The sequence below is a fragment of the Musa acuminata genome, chromosome BXJ3-11 (assembly GCF_036884655.1).
Source record: "Musa acuminata AAA Group cultivar baxijiao chromosome BXJ3-11, Cavendish_Baxijiao_AAA, whole genome shotgun sequence".
Taxonomy (NCBI): Eukaryota; Viridiplantae; Streptophyta; class Magnoliopsida; order Zingiberales; family Musaceae; genus Musa; species Musa acuminata.
In genome coordinates, this window is record NC_088359.1 from 9,853,065 (window position 1) to 9,875,386 (window position 22,322).

A 22,322-nucleotide genomic window follows, 5' to 3' on the forward strand; every position below is an offset into this window, starting at 1 on the left:
TAAAAGTTCTTTCTGGTAACATAAACTTAGCGACTTCTACGTGGAATTGGCAGACCACGAATCAAACTGAACTAAAAAAACGAGATTTTTAGTCTATTATTAATCATCGCTGGGTTGCCCTGTTTAGTGTGGTGTCCTCTCTATATAAGCATGCACACATAGTCTCCTGATGGACATCCGTATTGGCATAGAGATCACTTCCATAGGGCTTCTTAGCATGTCTAAGGAACTGGTGGTGATCGTCGTCATGTTCTTGGTCTGCTGCAACGCCAGGAGTGAAGCTAGAATGCAGCATCTTCCTGGTGTTCTTCTTGCAGGAGGAGCGCATAACAGCGTCGTCGTCCACGGTGGGAGCTCCACGCCTTGGGCACACGAGAGGAGTGGCTGGCGAAGAATGAAGACAGGTCCAGAGAGAGACGTGCCTGGAGGCCCTGACCGTCTGCACCACATCCTCTCGCCGCCAGCTCCATAGCAACTCTCCTTCATCCTGTTCCGGACTTCATCTTCGGTCTGCTGTTGCACTATTTCTGTGACAATAAGGGTCTCGTCTTTCCAACTCGAAAGACGAGGAAGAATGGCTGATGCAAGTACTTCAGCGAGTTTGAAGTATATTATTGTATTATTATTATTAGCTTTTGTTGTCGGCGGCCTACGCCGAAGTGGAAGGTCAACCCGTTCATCCTAATTCGTTTTCCAAGCTTTCATGTAACGTATGAATCCTTCTTGAATTGGTTGGTGACGCTCCTCGGTACAAATCTTCAATCGAGCTTTCATATCCCTTCTTTTATGACAAGATCAGTGCACCCCCAAATTATATGAGGAAATCTCTTTATTCTGTTAAGGGAAATCCTTTCTCCTAATCTATATAAATAGGAGAAGGAACATGTTAATGTATTGAAGCATTTTTCATTTCTTCAATAAAGCTTCTTCACTTCTTCAATAAACTTCTTCATTAATTATTCTTATTTTCTATTATTTTCATTATTCGAGCAGTGAAAAAAGCGAAGTTTTACTTTTGCCTTTAGCTAACGACCAACGTCGTTGAGAAAAGCGAAGCTTCACCATTGTCTTCGGCCAACGACCACCGTCGCTGCAGCCACATTCCTAAGAGGCTCCACGGCCAATCCTCATCTTCCTCACTGCGGTAGTCTTCGTTGCCTTCGCTGATCTGCCAACAGTCGGTGGACTTAAGGAGAACGAAGGGAACGCCTATGCCCTCACAGCAACAGCAGCAGCGATCTGCTCTTGTCCCTACTTACGAAGTCTCTCGCTTGTAAACCATTCTTTGCATCGATCCCATGTTTAGTTTTTATTATATTTTTTATTAATTATTGTCCGTAAGACGTTTTTAAAAATCATAATTAAAGGTTAAAATTAAATGACAATTACCAAAATTATGGCAATTGTTTAATTATTATTGTGGTTAGATAAAACTGTAACATAAAGTATATTTTGTTGTCTTCGTTATCGTGTTATAGCACTGCATCGAGCTACCACCATTGGAAGAAGACGCTGCTATACATAGATCTCCTTCTTCTGCGACACGACGAGGACCGGTTCCTCGGGCATGCTAACATCTACAGAAGTCGGTGCTCGACGTCCATCAAGAGTGTACTACTGTGTATTCACGGAGGGAGAGGATGAGAAGAGAGTAGCAGTTCCTCAGACATGCATGCTGGCTACAGATGATGGAATGATACTTCCTTCTGTGTTTCGTCGTACGGAGCGCCCCATGAAAGCACAAGCTTAGTCCTTCTTCTTCTTCTATGTTTGTTTCATCTCGTGATCTCCGTTCAACAGTGGACGATGGAGCCACTGTTTGGCAGGCAATGGATGATGCGAGCCTGCACTGCGTTGGGTGGTGCTGCTCACCCTAACTTATCATAAAGAAATAGATACAGATCTAAATAAGAAGCAAACATAGCCTTTTGTAGGAGAAGAAATCATCAATGATTGGATGCTCAACTCAATGTTGCTCTTTGATATCTCTACCGGTGAGATATGATCCAAAACTCATTATTTTTTGTGCCAAAAGTTGATACTCTAGTAAATCTAACGATAATTATTTATAATCTTATTGATTCCGATTAGCAAAAAAATTTTATCCTCACATGTTATTGATATAGGAAAATAATATGGACTTATTACGTATCACTCTTTAATATCATCAATTCTGTTGACAAAAATACCACACGTGCTTAGTAATAAATATTTTATTTTTATAAGTATAGGGATTTCAATATAACCTTAAAAATATAGGGAGTAACTAATTTTATTTTCATAAGTACAAGAATTTTAAGACAAAAGCGATTACGATGAAATGAAAATAATTGATTGTGTTCGCTAGTATTTAGGATATTAAAAAAATTAAATAAGTTAAAAGGGATACCTATAGAGGAAAAACTAAAAAAATAAAAAAAAACTTTTTCAGGAAAATAGTTCAAAATAAAACTTGAAAGATATGAGCACGTGCGCTGCAGCCAACACGTGTGCTGTTTCGTGCATTTCTCACCCCGTAATTTACTTGCTCTTTATTGGAGAAATTGATGGAGGCATTGCGGGCCCCATGGTTCACCAGTGGCGAGGAAATAGAGTCGAGTGACGTATCTTTAAGGACAGGCGGAGATCAAAAGCCATCCTTTGTCCAAGGACGAACCAGGACGCGCCGCGTGTCCATTTCGTTGTCGTCGTCTCCTCCCCGAGCGTCACCACCACCACTCCTTTTGTTCGCACTTCCCCCTTCGCGATTCTTCTCTCTTCCCATTTCCCGAACGATGACGAGGACCCCAAAACCCTCTCAATTTCTTTCCTTCGATCCGTTTGACTCCGGGGAAATTGACGGATCCGGTGGAGAATTCTTGTAATCTAGGGTTCCGCCGCCCCAAACCCTAACGACTCCCCCCCGATCGCAGCGGTGATCGATCCCCCCATGGAGGAATTCAATAGGCCCTCGGATGGCTTCGCCATCTGAGAGGGCTTTCATGGCGTCGGGGCCTCTGGTAGGCGGCGGCGCCGGTGGCGACGGTTCCCGCGAGAAGCACCGGTGGGCGGAGAGCAGCAAGGTGTACACTCGCAAGTCCTCTAACAAGACCCCCAAGCCCTCCTCTAATCCCCAGCCCCCTGCACCTTCCGCGGCCGAAAACAACGACCTCGACTCCGCCCGCCGCCAGCACTCCCAGCCGGCGCCGGCGCCCCCGGCTGCCTCGGACGATGCCTCCTCCAGCTTGAATCGTCCCCCGGCCGACCCTGCTATCGCTGCCAATGGTCATGGCCGCAGCGTCACCATTAGCCTGGCGTCCAGATCGCGCCAGGAGATGCAGGAGCTCCGCAGGAAGCTCGCCACAGAGCTTGAGCAGGTGCGCGCTCTCTCCCGGCGGCTTGAGGCCCATGAGCTCCAGCTCGCCTCGGCGGCTGTCGCCCCTGCTGCTGGGTACACTCATTCGCAGCTCTCTGCCACTGATCCTAACACGCCAGTAGCTGCCAAGAGGGCGCCGGAGCTGGCCACCCCTACGAACGCCGCTGCTGGCCCGTTCTCTCGCCAGCTGAGTGTCTCGGTCTCTGCCATGGAGAACAACCTTAGCGAGGGTGTAGAGAAGGAGAAGCGGACTCCCAAGGCCAACCAATACTATCAAAATTCCGATTTTGTTCTTGGGAAGGAGAAGTTCCCACCACCTGACCCGCATGGAAACAAGAAATCAAAGGCCATTGGGGGAAAGAAGCAGTCCTCGGAGTTGTCAGATTACAGTGGCGCCCATCCAGCTGAGAAGAAACTCTATGTGCAGGCCTTCAAGAGTTGTGTTGTGCTGCTCTCGAAGCTGATGAAGCACAAGTATGGCTGGGTGTTCAATAAGCCGGTCGACGCAAAGGCCCTTGGCCTGCATGACTACTATAACATCATCAAGCACCCAATGGATCTTGGCACTGTGAAGTCCAGCCTTGCCAAGAACTGGTACAAGTCCCCACAAGATTTTGCCGAGGATGTAAGGCTAACCTTTTGCAATGCCATGACTTACAACCCCAAGGGGCAGGATGTCCATGTCATGGCTGAGCAACTTCTGCAGGTATTTGAGGAGCATTGGCCTGCCATTGAGGCCGAGTTCGCCTATTTTTCCCATCCACCGGCCCCCAAGAAGCCCCCACCTCTTGACATGAGAATGCTGGAGAGATCAGACTCCACCGTGCATCCTGTGGTGGTTGAGCCAAAGACAAAGCCAGTGAACCAGCCGACTCACGTAGGCCGCGCACCTGCTTTGAAGAAGCCAAAGGCCAAGGATATGAATAAGAGGGATATGACTTTCGAAGAGAAGCAAAAACTGAGTAATAACCTGCAGAAGCTGCCTCCGGAGAAGCTGGAGAGCATTGTGCAGATTATTAAGAAGAGGAATTCATCGCTTAACCAGCATGATGATGAGATTGAAGTGGATATAGATAGTGTCGACGTGGAGACACTGTGGGAGCTGGATAGATTTGTCACGAATTACAAAAAGAGTTTGAGTAAGAACAAGAGGAAGGCTGAACTTGCAATTCTAGCTAGGCAGGAGGCCGAACTTAACACACAGGAAATGGCGCAGGGAATGGTATTACTTGGCATATCGTAGCTTTTGTTTTTTGTCAGTATGTTCATTCGGAACTATACATTTACTCTTAGCTCAATCGGCCTTGTCCTAGATTCAAGAGGCAGTTGTTGCTGAAGTACTTGAGAAGAGCAAGACAGGTAAACTACAGGTGTCTCCAGGTTTCTTTTGGTTGCAATACGTCATCAGATGCTTATTAGCTTATTTGAAAATGTAGCGGTTAATGAGAAATTTGCAGCTTCTTCATCACCAGTTGAAGGTGCAAAAAAGGGAGAAAATGCAAGTAGATCTAGTAGTTCAAGCAGCTCTAGTAGTGATTCAGGATCATCATCAAGTGGTACTGGGCTCCATTGTCTTTTGTTTTCAATGACATTCACGGCTTATTACATTCTGAGAATATTAATATGTAGCAACTATTTCTGACTGGAGTGACTTAGATGAAGCACTTACTTTTGTGCAGATTCAGATAGTGAAAGCTCCTCTGCATATGGTTCTGATGCTGCACGTTCGCCTAGAACATGAACTGATTTAGGAAAGGTAGGGATTGATTATTTCTGAATTCAACTATCATAATTGTTTTCTGTTTACTACATATGACTAGGTTGTTGTATCTCTCTGTCAAATGCCTCTTACTGTGCATTATTTTGTAGTTTTGCCTAAGATACAACAACCAGATTGTAGTCGTTACATTATATGTTGCTCTTAACCATATGCGTGTACATGTTCATGAGAATTTCATATATACATATATCCAAGTGTCTGATTCGCCGAGGAGACAAATTGGATACAAGGACATGTACAAGAATAATAATTAAAATACAAAAAAGTACTTGTATTCTAATGTTAAGAACATATACAATATTGAAGTTTAAGTGCATAAGAAGCCTGAGAATCATAAAAAAAATGCTTATTCTGTCATCGGATTTAGTGACAGTCGCTACCAGTTTCAATAACCTATCGGGTTAGTATATACTGAATGTCTTAGATGCTATATGGACCTGTACTGTCTGATATTATTGAATGATTAAATAAAAGTTAAAAATGACTGCATATGAATTGGGACTGGTTTTATGATTCAATTCTAGTACTTGATTGGACTGGTACATACAGGTGTACATTTCAGCCTGGTGAGCATTTAAAACCTTGATTGTCATGTTGGATACTGGAATAATATAATGGAGTCTGCTAAGTGTCGTTCCTGTATGCAAGTGATATGCATCCAAATTTTTACATGAGAGCTAATATAGAAATGTTTGTTGTTGAACATTTTCCACACCATTTCCATTTCAAAATCATGCATGTATCTGGCTTCCAGTCCACAATCCATTTGATAGTTGAATCTTATTTAATTTATTAAAGAAGGAATGATATTTTTGGTGCTTAGTTTTTTCTAGCCATTAGTTCAAATCTTGTATATTATAAGGTAGTTACATTTGCTTAAAAAAATAGTTAGATGCATGAGGCAATATCAACAGCTCAATTGCACTTTAGTAGTTAGTTGGCACTTATCATGTAGGTCGGGAGTCTATTTGGGTGGAGGGAAGTGGCAATTTTTAGGCAGACCTTAGCTGGTCCTGTTTGAAATAAAATTAATTTGTGGATCAATATCTCTAGTTTGTGGTGGCATTCTCTTGTTTTAGTTAGCATTTAATCTTTGCACCATCAGTAGTTGATAATGATATAAAACTAATTTAAATCATGGATGCCATATGGTGTGTTTTACATTATTAGTTCATAAGTTGGAATAGATGGAATGCCTGCTTAGCAGGCTTGTTGATAATTGTGATCAAGTGCTCTAGCATCTATGAAGGATAGACATGAAAAAATGCTTGTGTCCCTATCAGATACTGACATTTGTCACTCACAGCAAAGCTATATTGATTATACAGTTGGAGTCTAAATCAGTTTGCAAGCTATTTCAGGAAAAAAAAATCTGTGCCCTTTTCTGTCTGTTGGTCGATCTCTCTCTCATTTTCTGCTTGTTTCTGTTTCTTGACCTATTTTTTCCTCTTCTCCCATTTTATGTGTTCATTTTTTAAATGTGATTCGAGCTGCAGTATTCCATCTGCTGTTTGGAGTCATCTTTTGCACCAGTTCATCATTTATTTATCTTGGTCCATATACTTTCTCCTTTTCTGTTACAGAACCTGAATGTGTCCCTTTTCAGCATATATTTGTCGTAAAACTGATCTTATTTACCAAAAAATCTGTACAGGGCAAGATTCATTCATGTTGAGTCAAGAAGTCACGGGATGTAAAAAGAGAGTGTGACATATGGTGGGGCCTTTACGATAGATTTGAATGTCTCTTGTTAGGAACCCACATAACTGTGCAATCATGAATTTAATCAGGTGAGATGGACTGAGTCTAGTTGTCAGCACATATGAAGATTTCTCCTAGCTGGATTGTCGATATGCATGGGCTTATCACTTATACCACTGTGAAGTGGCATTATCAAGGTGGGAAAGCATGAGGGAAACTATGAATCCTTTGAGGCAACTATGCAGACAAAAAAATGTTGTTCTATTTGGAAATTCCAGTTGGCAGGATTGCCTTGGTTGAACATTGGAAAAAAAATCAAAATCTCCTTAGGAGCAAGCCAGATGTGCTGCTGAGGTGATTTCCCAAATTGAGCAGTTGGCTATGTTTTCACCAGAAGGAATACCATTGGATGGACTTGCATAGCTTGCTTGGCAATGCCATTGGATAACATAGTAATTGGTCATTGGTATAGCTATGAATATGGACTTTAGTTGATGTTACCACATGCTTGCAAAATCACGACAATCAAATTTGATGGGCCATCCATGTAAGGGATCTGGATGGTGTGATCAACCAACACAGGGTCGAGTGCTTGCATCATTGCAACTTGTGGCACACAATTGATGGATTTACCATAATATATTTTCAGTGGATGTGCCATTCTTTATGATTGAAGATTATCTGCTTTAATGAATCAAATATGGTGGTACATCCTAGTGGTATAGTCTGAATGATATTTACTCAAATTGGTTTGGGAGGTATTTACCAAATGGATTAGCCCAAATATGGATTTTGCACCCTTTAAACTAGGCATCTCTTTCCTATAATTTTCTCTTTACACTTTTACACTTCCATTCACTTTCATTATCTTGAAAACTCACAAATATCTCTAAAATTTTTCTTGACTTCCTTTTAAAATGATTGAAGAACATTTGTAAGAGCTTTTTACTTTAAGAAGAAGATTCAATCTCCTAGATCCGGTCTGATTTCCTTTCAAATCAATGTAAATTTGAATCTAATCTCTAGGTCAACTTTATGCAATTAGGTTTGGGTTTATAATTATTGTTATATCTTAAGCCTAGATCTTTGCCAATTTACCGATAGATATAGAAAAATTAACCCTAGATTATTGTAGATTTAAGCCATATCCATGTGAATCATTAAGGATAGTTCCATGAGGATCTACACTAATTTAGGCTACATGCATCCAGATTAGCCTAGATTTGCATGGATCTAGCATAGAAATACAAAAAGTGTAGATCATTACAAATCTGGCACTAATTTTTGTATGAGTATGAATTTGTGGATCTTATATGTTCAGAACTTTTATTATGGAAAATGGTCCTAGAGTAGAAATGTTTCGATTCGGCATTAGGGTTGGAGTAGCACCATTATTGATGGTATTTACATTACGACCATATCAGTCGGTGTGAAGGAATAATTCGAATGATGGAGTATGTGGTTGGTAGATTTTCCGATGTAGCAAAATGCAAGAAGTTGCCTCAAGAGATGAGAAAGACCTTTAGAGGAGACTTGACGCTCGAAAAATATTACGATTGAGAAAAAGATCGAGTATATGACATGCATACTACAAAGCCTCATGCCTATGATTAGTATGGGAGTCGTGACAATGATGTTGAAGGTGACCTTAACTTTGTAACTAACTGACATTCATGCTTTGTTAGAGTTTCAACACATGTTCGAGTCCCTTACTATCATAGTATGATATCCTCAATCTAGGAGGCCAATCCGCCCTAAAAGAGAGATACAATACCTATCTAAATAAGAAGGTACAAGAGATTAGAGACGATTAAATCATTCAAGGAGTGGGACCTCTATGGTGTTGCAATAATGTACGCACTTGGTTCGGACCCACAACAAAATAAGCACCATTAACTTGTTTATTGCAACAAAAGGGTTGTTATTTGTTGTTGCTTTTAAAAAGATTCATGATGCTAACTATATAGAGGTTCAATGAACATAGAAAGTAAGGAGATTACATTAGAGTATGTTGTGTAGGTGGTGATAGAAAATGAGGCAAATTTCGAGAAGACCAACCTGATGGAGTTTAGAAATATTTATTTTGGGCGCCATGTGTAGCCTTATTATATTGACTTGATAAAGGGCATCGGTGGTTTGATCAGTGATTTCAATAGGTGCTCGGGCGAGGCGAGGCGAGGCCCGAGCGCCTCGCTTCATTTCCAGGCGGCACGCTTCAAAGAGGCGTCGCTTGGGCGCTCGCCCGAGCCCAGGCGCCGGGCACTTCGGGCGAGCGCCTGGGTTAAACTAGGCGACCGAACCAGCGTTTTAGGTCTGGTTTGGTCTTCGGTGCTTTAGTTGGTTCAAGCGAACTAGCTAAATCATCGATATCAACGTGACTTCCCCAACCCTAACCCTGCTCGTCGTTCACGCTATCGCTACTCGTTGCCGCCGCTCCTGCTCCCTCTCCCGCTGCTCGTTGCTGTCACTGTCATTGTCGTCGCTCTCATTGCTCGCTGCTACCGCTGCCGCTGCCACTTCTGCCGCTCGGCGTTGCCGCTGCTCGCCGCTACCATTGCCACTGTCTTCGCTCGCCGCTCCCGCTCCTGCTGCTCGTTGCTGCCGTTGCCGCTGCTCGCTACTACCGTTGCCACTGTCTCCACTCGCCGCTCCCGCTCCCGCTGCTTGTTGTTGCCGCTGCCACTGTCGCTGCTTGTCGCTCCCGTTGTCGCTGTTGCTGCTCGCGGCTACAGCTGCCGCTGCCACTGTCGTCGCTCGTCGCTTCCGCTCCCACTTTTCTCAGTCAGCACCTCAGTCTTCCCTTGCACTCTTCTCTTCTCTTTCGATAGTATACTGTTAACTGTATACAGTATACTGTTAACTGTATACCAGTAATAATATTTATATTTATTAGATTAATAATATATTATTTTGATTTTAATACTGTTAATTTTTATTTATTTGAAATTATTGTTAGGTTTCAGGATAAATGACGAGTGTATAGAGCAACTCAATAGAGTCTCCAATGACATAAAAAAAAAAAATTCTGTATGGAAGTATAATTATCTAAAGGATCCGAAAGATCCTAATGCAGTGACTTGCAGGTTCTGCGATAAGACTACTAGAGGTGGTATTTTTCGTGCAAAACAACATCTAGTAGGAAATTTCAAGAATGCAGCAGCTTGCAAAAAGTGTCCACTTGAGGTAAAAGAAGAGTTGCTGAGTTATATGAATGAAAACAAGACGCAAAAGAATGAATCTTATGAGAATTTACTAGAAGACAATGTTGAACATCTCAGGGATGAAGAAGAAGATTATTCTATGAGTATTAACCCAAGTGGGTAAAAAAGTATACAACAAAAAAGGAAAAAAAGTTATGAGTACTAAGAAGGGTAAAAAAGGACTGATGGATCTATATATGTTTCAAGGATCACAGAAGCAACAAGGGCAAACAGGAGGCTCAAAATTTAGATAAACAAATATAAATGATGCTTGTGATAAAGAAATAAGAAGAAGAACAATTCAACACATTATTCGCTTCTTCTATTAGGCTGATCTTCCCCTTAATACAACTCGTTTAGACAGTTTTAAGGAAATGATTGAAGCTCTTGGAAGATATGGTGCGGGATTAAAACCTCCAAGTTATTATGAGATGCGAGTTCCATTGTTGCAAAAAGAATTGAATTATATAAATGACTTACTAAAGGGTCATAAAGAATTATAGGCAACACATGGTTGCTCTATTATGTCAGATGTTTGGACTGACAGGAGGCGCAGGAGTATAATTAATTTTATGGTTAACTGTTCTTTAGGGACTATGTTTGTGAAGTTACTAGATGCTTCTTTTGTAAAATCTGGAGACAAGATATATGATTTACTTGACAAGTTCATGGAAGAAATTGGAGAACAAAATGTTGTTCAAATCATAATTGACAATGGAAGCAACTATGTATTAGCTGGTAATATTCATCTTTTGAATTTTTAATTATTTTATCTTCAATTAAATATGTTAAACTCCTAAGTCTTATCATTTTTGTTATCCTTTGTCTTAGGTAAATTGCTTGAAACAAAAATACAACACTTATATTGGACTCCATGTGCGACACATTGTATTGATTTAATGTTGGAGGATATTGGAAAGATCTTAGACATCAAGAAAACCTTAGAAAGGGTAATTTTTTGTTGTTGGATTTCTTTATAATCATATTGAGGCTTTGAATATGATGAGAGAATTCACAGGGAATAAAGAATTAGTGAGATATGGTGTCACTCAATTTGCTACTTCATTCTTGACATTACAGAGCGTGCATCGTCAAAAACATAATATGAGAAACATATTTACCTCTAAGAAATGGGTGACAAGCAAATGAGCAAAAGAAGCAAAAGGCAAGAGGGCTACTGATATCATCTTAATGCCATCCTTTTGGAATCCTGTAGTCTATATATTAAAGGTAATGGGTCCTCTTGTTCGAGTCCTTCGGTTGGTGGATAATGAAAATAAACCTGCAATGAGATATATTTATGAGGTTATGGATAGAGCAAAGGAGACGATTAAAAGGTCTTTTAATGAAAATGAAGAAAAATATGAGAAAATTTTTACAATCATTGACGAAAGATGGAATTGTCAACTTCATCATCCCTTACATGCAACAAGATATTATTTGAACCATGAATTCTTTTATAAGATTAAATCTGTTGGGTTGGATGCAGAAGTTTTGGATGAGTTATATCAGTGTGTTGCAAGATTAGTTCTAAGCTTTGTGGTGCAAGATAAGATTATTCGTGACGTAGTTGTCTTGGATCGAACGACCATTGAAATTCTAAAAAGACATTCGACATTTTTATATAGAGATCATTTGTAATAATAACATAAATTTTACAGCTGAATGGTGGAGTCTATTTGGAAATTCCACCCCGAACTTACAGCAATTTGCTATCAAAATACTTAGTTTGACATGTAGTGCTTCGGGTTGTGAGCGAAACTGGAGTGTCTTTGAGCATGTAAGGATCACTAAATATTTTTGTTTTAATTAATTAATTAATTTAGATAGATGTATTAATATATTTTTAAATTATATGATATAACAGACTCACTCAAAGAGAAGAAATCGGTTGGACATCAACGATTACACGATCTTGTTTACATAAAGTATAATCAAGCTTTGAAGGCTCGTTATAATTTGCAAAATAGAATTGATCCAATCTCATTGCAAGATATTGATGGTTCAAATGAGTGGTTGGTGAGAGAAATAGGTGCCAACTTGCAAGATGCCGAAGACGAGCTTGTATTTGAAGATGATAGATTGACATGGAGAGATGTGGCAAGAGCTTCAGGTGCTGGAGAATTATAAACATATACAAGACATATGACAAAGAGAAAAATGAGTGCAAAAGTATCAAACTCGGCTCTTGCTATTGTTGAAGACATAGAGAATAAAACATATTTTCATGAAGAGGAAGGACAAGAGGAAGAGGACGAATTCAATGAAGATGATTTGTGTGAAAATGACGATAATATTGATTATGATGAATGACTTTGATATAAAATTTTATTGTTTTGAATTTTGAAACTTTTTGTTAATGTGACATTGTGATTTTGTACCTTAGATTTTCATAATTTAATAGCATATTTTTATTTAAAATTTTAAATAATTATATTTATTAATTATATTATATATTTTTATATTTTAGCGTCTCACTTCACTTGGGTGAGCGCCTAGTGCCTCGTGCGTTTTTGGACCTTAGCGCCTTTTGGCGCCTAGCGATTTTTAAATCACTGGGTTTGATGATAGTCAAGAGGATAATAGCAAGGGCCGAGATAATCAGTAGATACATCTACAATCATCATTGTTGCATGCTTTGATTTAAATACTCATATACGGAGTGAGATCCTACGGCTTGACATCGCCTGATTTGTCAAAAAGTGGTCTATATGGTCAGACTTTGGGTAGTTTGTCTGTTAGGGACCATGACAAGACACAACATGTTAAGACATTTAATCGACAAGACAAAGGATCTAAGCTTCGTAGTAAATTGATTTGTTGGACATAATTCCCGAGCAATAGATTTAGTCGGTGATGAGAGACCTTCATAATATGCACTTTATGAGGTCTATGGAGATAATAGTGATATAAACAGGAGTGTGTTGACCGATGATCTTGGTCACCATAGCGGATAATCATGATTGATATGAACAACATGAGAATCTACATGGTTTGTTAATGATTGCTAGGATAAAGGAAAGATTGTTAATTATTATAAGAAGATTAAACAAAACCTATACGATCTCGACATTGACAAGTGTTTAGATCATTCACTTCTTACTATGGTGGATCACATGGCCAACAAATGTATGGTGACACTTGATTATAATTATCATGCAACGGAAGTGTAATGTCGAGGGTTGCAGCTCTAGTACACTTCATCCAATAAATGATTGTACTTGCCCCAAGTTCCTCCTACCACACTATCATGAACATAACTTATTTTGCCTAAGCTCTGTGACACCCTTGTGATACCCGTTCGTAAAAGGGTTAACCTCTCCAAAACCTCACAAGGTATACTAAGGACATGTTAAAAAAAAAAGCTACCAGGTTAGTTAAAATGGGAAAGCATGGAGCAAACTACCGCCATTATACTGTTGAAGCGTAGCTTGAGTTCATATAAGCATAGCTCAACAAAACATTTTATTTGACAACTGAAATGGTCACACTTCGCTTGTAGGGGATGATCGTGCAACAAAAGGGTCCAAGGCTAGTCCCTTGTGCGCCAAGTCCTCGTGCAAAAGTGATTATGCGACATTGGTTGCAGGATCGAGTGATAGCATAACCCTAGACATTAGCCTGGAGCCCTACCACCTTAGACGCTACTGCAAGCTTGAGGCCTTGTTTTGGGAGGTTTTGCTCAAGAGTGATGATCTCTCGTGAATTCCACCTACATGCCAAAAAGGCTATACGATCCAATTAAAATTGGGTTGCCAATCCTGATATAAACCCCTTATGTGTTGCTTAAGGCATGAATATATCGAAAAGATAGTCGACTGCATAGACACGATTTCACACTTTACAAGCTTGTGCGAACAGTTCATGGGAGAAAGTACATTGCATTCTATTGCGCTTATTGCTTCAACGTTCTTGTTGAAGTCTTTGCGAATGTTGCACCTCCCTTGGTTGTGAAGCTCCCCGTTGGTCTCTTGATACTACTACTAGTAGTTGAACTTTGATTTGCCAACATTGCCTGAACTCACCATTGACTCTGACTATAGTATGGGGTTGGTTGATTTATAATAATTTTTGTTGGTACCTATAGATCCTTTTGAGGAAGGAAAATGATCTTTTTCTTTTTGCATGACAGTCCCACGAATATCTTGCACCAATTGAACTGGATTGATGCTTATTGAAGCTTATTGAGCATCACCTCGAAGAATTTTGAGGCCTTCTTTGTAAATTTTTACTAATCGATTCACTCTTTTGCCTAGCCCTTGCCTCTAGGTAGATTCACATTAACTATGCATTTTGATGTCATTTTATTGGGTGGATAATGAGGTACTTGGTTCTGCTTATTCTTTTAAAAGTTGAGGATACCAAGGTTATCTGACTTGGCTTGCCTCCTCGTGATACAATTCTTGCATAAGTTGGCTACTTGACTTGGCTTGCCTCCTCGAGATACACTTATTGCATAAATTGGCTATTTGACTTTGCTTCCGTTTTGCCTCTTACTTTTGAAATGCAATAAGTGTTTCCTTATATAGAGCAAAATTTCACCAAGATTGGAACAAGTCTTTGATAAACCTAGTCGTCCTTTGGGGGTGTATTGACTTCATCTGTTGTCTACTCCATTGAGCAGTAAAGGATACAACATCGCGTGCCACCTACTCCTCCTTTAGTTGAAAACCATCGCATTAATCTGAAGTCCCCTAGTTTCAGCTAACTTGATAAAAAGCTTTTTGACAAAGGCCTAGCAAAGCCCTCTAGCAATTGTCCTACCTTGTCTTTTGTTCTTGGAGGTTATCATTGCATTATTTACTGCATTGGTCCCCTTTCTCAACCATAATGCTCTTTTTGATGAGAGAAAAGTATCCATAATAGTTCGAAAGTCCCATTTCTGTGGTATCAAGAAGCTCTCTCGTGTCCACGGCCCTACTATCCATCATTTTGCATCCGCATCCCTTTTCTTCGCAATTGGTAGAATCTACCACTACAACATCATGTCACTCCCATTCATCTCTTCGCTTGATCTTGGGTAGCCAAGTCCCTTTGGACTTATCATTGTTTCCATACACCTTTTTGACTATTTGTGTTAACACCTTTGTGTTTATTAAGTATCTCCTCTCCGGTCAATAAAAACACATACTATAACTCCTTTACGCGGCCTTTGTTTTCTTGTTATAGGGTTCACGCTAACTTGCATGCCTTTATTCTTTGTGGCATCACTGGTAGCAACGTTCGTTTGTTCAAACTTGTCCACTGACTGTGTTGGGCTCCCTCGAGCGAATGTATGCTCTAGAGAAGTTCATTTATAATCTTTGATCATACCTTTGTATGATCAAATCCCTCATTGGACTTCATGGCATGTACTAGAAAGATCCACCTCTATGGTACTGCCATTCATTTGTAGATGTCTGCAACTTCATTTGATGTCAATTTGGTTCACACACGAAAGATCATCTCTATGATACCATGAAATTCACTTGTTGCATCCATAGCCCTTTCTCGTCGTGTTGCCCACTGAAATGAAGCTCCTAACATCTCCAACCAACCATCCCTCGGATGATTAAATCCCTCATAGGACTTCCTAGGTAGGGTATCACCTTGCCCTGAATGCGCCTCTGCTTTGAGTCATCGCTTGGTGACATCCCAGCAATCCTTTTATTGGAAACGCGATCTGCAACCTTTCCGTTGTAGGACCTTTGCCCATCGATGTTCATCCATTCCCACAGCATTGAGCCACCCATGAATGATGCTTAGCTTTGGGCTAATTCGTCTCCCAATAGCTCTTGAAGTTTCATCGACTTTGTTGAAGGTTGTTATGTAAATGTCTAGATCATGTGCCTCTGCCCCAGCACAATTTCGTTGTGATTGCATCTTAGTGCATTCTCCTATGACAACTTTAGCACTTGAGCATTTTCTTCAAGAGTGCTTGCCTTTGCGGCCTCTCGTCGTGTGCTAAGGTTCTCCAGTTCCAACTTCATTGCTACAAGTTGAGTTGAGTCTCCCTTCCTTGTTTCCCTGTCAATTGCACCACTAAGATATAATCTGTCTAACTTGAAGCTCCCTTCGACCTTGGCACCATGTGAGATGAGTCTTGATCGATCAATATGAAAAAAACTAAGTAACAACATGGTTCTGCTCTTGCATTTGTATTTATGTCCTCAATCTACGTTTGAGGAAAGCGCCACAAGGTTTGAACATACTTAAAAGGCAAACGGATGGCTGTGTACAAGGTTTTACATGTTGTGGACCTGCACAATCAGTCTGTGACAACAAGGGTTGTTCATGATGATGTGGTGAGATTGCTGTCATGTTATTGCATTAGTGTCACATTGTTTACCTGAGAGCAGTTTTATTCATGAGGCTTGCAGTCACACCCTATTGATGTATAGTTTGATCAATGTCGAGTGTCCTGATTTACCAATTGTTGATTCATGTCGATCATTTTGGTTGTAGGAACAGTATATATTTTACTTTTGCATCTAATTTATTATAATTATATGTTACTTGGAACTCTTTATGTACATGTATTCTTTGGATAATGCTTTTGAGCCTTATCCAATATATGTTTCAATTGGGTATTTTATATGTTTTTATATTAGAATCACCTTATCGTTACCAATATTGATTATATTTGTTAATAATAGGTGAGAAAGAACACTAAATTAAGGGTTTTTATTTTTCCTCAATTTTTGGGCTTTTTTGATACCATGGTACATATGGACATACCATGTGCCAGTATGCTGTTAAGTACCGGACACATGCGGGTATGGGTCTGGCACTCAAAATTCAATTCCATGATCTGCCTAACTAATCTATGCGCAATTTTGTGCAACTTTTCTATGCTCTTGATGTTTCATGAGATTGATAATCACTTTTGTGGAAATAATATTACTTGACATAACTGGTACTGTTCAATGTATTGTGAGTAATGCTTGGAGTTAAAGGTCGTGCTTAGGAGTAGAATGGCTTACATGGCATTGTGCTTTTGTTACATCATGCCATGCAGCAGATTGTTTCATGATGAGGCATGATGAAATGAATAGTTACAGCACCTTGGGTAATAAAAGGTCAACGAGCTTGGTTACATGCTATTTGGTTCTCTCTTTTCCAGTTTGTGGATGATATTTTGGGTTGCTGTGGTATCCAACCTTTTAACTAATCAAGCCGATTGGGACTTGGGCTGGAATTTATTAATCAATATGCAGACCACAGTTTTCATCCAGTACTGGTTCACACTAGGTTCACCACCCTGTAAGAATATCATACCAAGCCTGGTGTCCAATTTTCCTAGTCGGAATCGTATGCACTGGATGGTAGATCTACTGTCCAATAGCTATCCTTTTTGTCTTACTTTTTGATAGCTTTTGGCAGCTGTTCGTCTCTCTCTCTCTCTCTCTCTCTCTCTCTCTCTCTCTCTCTCTCTCTCTCTCTTCATCTTCCTCCCTCCTAAGCCATTTTCACCTCTTCCTCCACCCTGTCATGTCGCCTCCATGGCCACTGTCTCCTCTTAAGGGATTCCTGTATGCCTCTCCCTTCATCTCATCTTCCTCCTCGTCTTTCCCCTTCTTTTCCTCTTTCACCTGTTCTCTTCCTTCTTTCTCTCCTCCTCCTTCCCTCTTTTCTCTCTCTTTTTAGTTCAGACAGTATCACCCCATAAGAGTACTGATACGTCGGATTTGTTCCAGAATCATGATGGTCCGGCCACTGACTGATATCTGCACTGGCCAAGTTTTTACACCTTGGATAAAACTTCATAATAACCATAGCAACCGTGGATATCATGCCTCCATCTCAAGTAGCATCTCAAGTAGCAACCCTTTTGTTGTGATAGCATCCCTTGCCCATCTCAAGTAGCATGTCTTTGTTATCAACTTTCAAATGAGAGCTTGCGCAAATGTTCTGTATATATCCGCCTCGAGGATAGCTTTTCCTTTTCCAGCAGTCTTAGGTTACACGTGCATGCTGCGTTGGATCACCTAGATTCAACCTACGTATTTCCCATGTCATGTACATGCGACAACTCAATTAAACTGCTATCATGGTAATCTTTTTTTTTGAACTCTCCATATTTTCAGGTTGACTACAATATTTCCTGTGTGATGACAGATGCCATGTACTTATCAAACTGGATGGTGGCTGGATCATCTTCGGGATGGTAATGCACTAAAAACACCGGTGTGCCAAGCTAGGGGACATCCAACTTCCCACCTTAAAACAATCTTTGTTACATGTTTGAAGCAATTGCAGGTTTCTAGCTGTAGGTTGGGGTTAGAAGGGCAGTAGGAGTAGAGAATTATGTATTTGGTGGTGTTAGTGGTTGTTTTTGTTCATGCAGATGTTCGTTGTAGGGGTGCAGCAATTCATTGGTACAAATAATTTAGTGTGACTGTTGCTAATGTATCTGTAGATGCTTCCCTAGTCATCCCCATCAACCGGTAAACCTACCTAATGTGGCGAAAGCCACAGTGCACTGGGAAGTGTATTAACTGTTCTGTAAGCTTTGGTAATAAGAAATGTACATTTGGATCACTTGGTCGAAATCCATGAAACTTACCATTATATCTTATTCGGTGGTGGCGTCGTAATTGTCTTGTTCGTTCGATCCTTTGTGCCGTAATGCACATTTTTGTGATACAATGACTACCGTTCATCTCATTTGTTTTGATGAGCCCGGCGGAGAATAATCTTGCAAGAATGCATGGAAAAGACCATCTTTTTTTTGTTTTTTTGTTTTTCAGATTTGGAGGTTTTTTTTTTATCAGCGATGAAATGGCCCTTTTCTTTTTTGAATTTGAAATTTGGTAGAGGAACAATAAATGTTTGGTTACCTAAAATTACACTGTTTACATTACTTAAATTAAAATTAATAGTCGTTCATCATGCAACCCTATATATCAATTCAATTCAAAATTTTGATTGCAGAATAAATAAAGGTGACATGAAAAATCTAATGCAAATTTTATCGGTTTCTACTTCGTTCCTTCCTCATGCCAATTACAATCGATATTATTCATCCCGACTTGCTTGATTCGATATGATAATTGGGACATTAATTTGGTGAGCATGATTATTAATAATCTCTTGCTTGAATCTAGAATTACGACTCGTCATCCTGGACGTAGACCTTCAATTCAATTGGGACCGAGTCGATTTCATGAACCTGACGCTTCAACGCATGGGGGTTTCTTATTCTCCCATCATCGTTAAGCTTCATTCCAAAAGTAAAAGTGCAATCGGAAAGACACACGACCACTCCCAACTAAAGCCTAGTGACATGGGGGGGGCACACACACACACTAATAAAGCACCCAAAAAGTTCCCCCGCCGTGGATCCATATCCACACATGAATCATTGAATCGTGTTGGTTTGTAATAATAGTGTAGGCATGAGATCGTCATCTACCTTTTTTTTTTTTATCATATAATAATCTAACTTAAAAGTCATAGTTATGGGGAACACACGAGCGAGAAGAATATTTGGTGGATGAACAGACGTGAATGGCGCAAAAAATTGACGTATACGACAGGGGGGGTTGAAAAGCTCAATAAAAAAAAGGGTGTAGAATCAAATAATTAATATAATGAATCACCCTAATTATTGATAGTAGGATTTTGAGATCGAATTATGCCAAAGGTTGAGGGTAAACAGTAAGAGATCCTACTATCATGTTTCAATCTCAAGTAGCTTCTTGAATCAGTTCCGAAAGAGATCCAGTTAAACAGTAGAGCAAAATGCGAAAGAGATGTTTTAACAAGTAGCCAAACAAAGAACCTCTACATAGGAGAGAACACAGTGATGACTTTAAAGAAACAAAAAAGATTAAGTTTAATGGCTGTTAAGTTTGGTATCATGCATCACGGAACCACATGAAAAATATTTAGGAACATATCTGCCTCTCTTTCTGATTTGCTAATGAGGAACAGTGGCAATACATACTATTTTAATCTTGGTAGTTTTCAGAGGAATATTACGGTTCATAATGATATATAGTCAACATTTCAGAAAGTATAGTAGGAGGATTCAGGATTTACAGGTGGTACTTAATTAGGGACATTAAAATGAGAAGATTAGTATCTTCACCCCACACAAGTTTCTATTTGTACTTACCCTCCAAATTATTTGCATGGAGAGACACACCATAACCCTAACACAGGAGGAGGAGGAGGAGGAGGAGGAGGAGGAGGATCCTGTTGGAAGCAGAAGAAGATTCACACAACCACACGAACGTTCTGTACGACTGGGCTCTCCTCTATGCTCTCCAGCGTTGGTTTCCACACTTTAGCTTTTCCTCTCTCTTTCTCCATCTCTCGGTGCATCTCCGACAACACATCTTCCAGCCTCTGTTCCCCTTTCTCCTTCAGATGAAGCACCAGCCATTCCAGCTCCTTCCTTGTCAACAAGATCTTGACCTTGCAACTTCCTTCCTTGATGGCTCGTCCATCTCCTCCTCCAGCCGGCTTCATATCTTCTTCCAGCTGCTTCGGAGCACATCTCTCCATGCAGTTGCCCATGTCTCCCTGGCACCCAAGCTTCAGCTCCACAATCTTCTGTAATGGTTGTTGGACTGCAAGGGCTGGTTTAAAGATGAGCAATTAGTGGCATGCGTGTGTCAGAGTAGGGTTAAGCGAAAAGGTGGTGGTGGCTTCAAACTGCAAATTAACTATATGTTCCTACTGCACAAAATCTCCTCTGAGCTGGTGGCCATTGTATCGATGGCAAAATATACCTTTTACTGTTTGATAGCAATCCCTCTCTTTCTAAATCATGTGCAGAGCACCACACAGTCGAAAGTTGTCGGAGGACCGTCCTCCCCACTGCTATCTTTTTTCCTGCTTGGTCACTTTTTCATGACACATTACCCACAATCATTTGATACTTATCTTTTGCCAGTTAAGAAGCCCACTGATTTGCTTCCGTTAGTCGAGAAACGAAAAGTGATACTGCTTTAGGACAAGAACTTCGTAAGAGTCCTGCTCGAGCCAAGATATCTGCGACCATTTCTCAATCAACAATTTATATGTCAAGCTATAGAAAACTAAAGCAGTGAATTAGCATTCGATGTTTCCAAGTGGTGCAGCATAAGAGAAAAAGATGGTATCATTCCAACCTTCTGAACCTTAAATTTAATGACCTGTTGTAACATCTAACATGCAGATCGTCGCTATAGGTAATGGCATAAATGGGTCAATACGGATCAGTGACTGGATAAGACCAAGCAGGATTTGATAGAAACCAAACTGAAAACAAAAAGGTTGAAGGAGTCGAAAAAGAGTGAGCATATTTTAACTAGCAAGAAAACAAATAAAAGCTGACGATGAGGTAGAATATGTTCCATCTTTTAGGTTCTGCAGGCATGTCTTCATTAACTGGTTTTATTAGATACTGAAAAGAAAAATCTACTTTGCCCTCACTTCACCTCAACAAATTCACTCCACATTATACACAAAAAGATGTTAACTCTGGGTCTTTTAAAGTTGTTCCTGGTTTATACAAAACCATTCTCATTCTAGTCAATTCTTTCAAATTAGTAGAAGGAGATTAAATTTTTGAACGACTAGATCAGTATTCTTTACCTCCCGTATAATTTGTAAGTGGTGCCATGAATCAGTCATCTTAAATAGTAGGAAATGGGAGCATTCCTTAACCATTTTAAACTTCACAGTCAGTCTTTTAAAGGAGAAGAGGGGTGTAAGAAGGAGGTTGATCTTTGCCTATTAAAGGAAGATCGATGGTGAATGTCGATGGCCTCGACGGAAGAGGAATCGGAGGAGTGGATATAGGTCACGACGATCAAACCATTATAAAATTGGTGTGTTCTTCTCTGGTTTACATTTCTATATTTGAGCAATTTACATTACTGCAAACTGAATCTTTACTTGTCTACTGCATTCACTTCATATACGAATGAGATTTCAAGCTATTTTTCCGAGTTCGGTTTCTAACGTACGAAAGAGTTTTATAAAACCGATGTAATTTACCGCTGCACTAATTCACCCCCCCTCTTAGTACCGATTTATTCTTAACAGTGCCATGAATTAGGCATCTTAAACAGTAGGAAATGGGAGCATTCCGTAACCAATTTAAGCTTCACAGTCAGCCTCCTTGCAAGATTGGGACTGCCCGTTGGTCACTGGTCCCCTCGTTCCTGACAGCATAAGCATGAGACAACCATAGTGTCATATATCACCTCCGCTCTTCGGCTGACTGTTGACACTCTTCTTGATGGGTTGAAATGGAGAACGCACGATGGTTATCACCTCCGCTCTGAAGGAGAAGGTCAGAGCGTATCTCTTG

The 22,322-nt window shown here is 40.2% G+C and overlaps 1 protein-coding gene across 5 annotated transcripts; it reads left to right on the top strand.

Moving 5' to 3' along the window:
• Window positions 1-2,717: 2,717 nt before the first annotated feature.
• On the top strand, window positions 2,718-18,586 carry LOC135583137 (transcription factor GTE4-like). 5 transcript variants are annotated; one of them, XM_065174047.1, is made up of 5 exons: window positions 2,718-4,577; window positions 4,669-4,714; window positions 4,792-4,911; window positions 5,035-5,111; window positions 18,103-18,586. In XM_065174047.1, exons 1-4 carry the CDS (start codon window positions 2,955-2,957, stop codon window positions 5,094-5,096), a joined length of 1,851 nt encoding a protein of 616 aa, XP_065030119.1. In that variant the 5' UTR covers window positions 2,718-2,954; the 3' UTR covers window positions 5,097-5,111; window positions 18,103-18,586. The 5 variants fall into 5 exon arrangements, with proteins under 5 accessions (XP_065030119.1, XP_065030118.1, XP_065030121.1 ...); XM_065174046.1 differs by having other exon boundaries at window positions 18,134-18,586; XM_065174049.1 differs by having other exon boundaries at window positions 4,813-4,911.
• The last annotated feature ends 3,736 nt before the right edge of the window (window positions 18,587-22,322 follow it).

What these genes read in the sequence shown, in the direction of transcription:
- LOC135583137 (XM_065174047.1), top strand. Translation starts at nt 2,955, where the DNA reads ATGGCTTCGCCATCTGAGAGGGCTTTCATGGCGTCGGGGCCTCTGGTA. An exon ending in AGGAAATGGCGCAGGGAATG is followed by an intron (nt 4,578 to 4,668) that starts GTATTACTTGGC and finishes GCCTTGTCCTAG; the next exon opens with ATTCAAGAGGCAGTTGTTGC. An exon ending in TTCAGGATCATCATCAAGTG is followed by an intron (nt 4,912 to 5,034) that starts GTACTGGGCTCC and finishes ACTTTTGTGCAG; the next exon opens with ATTCAGATAGTGAAAGCTCC.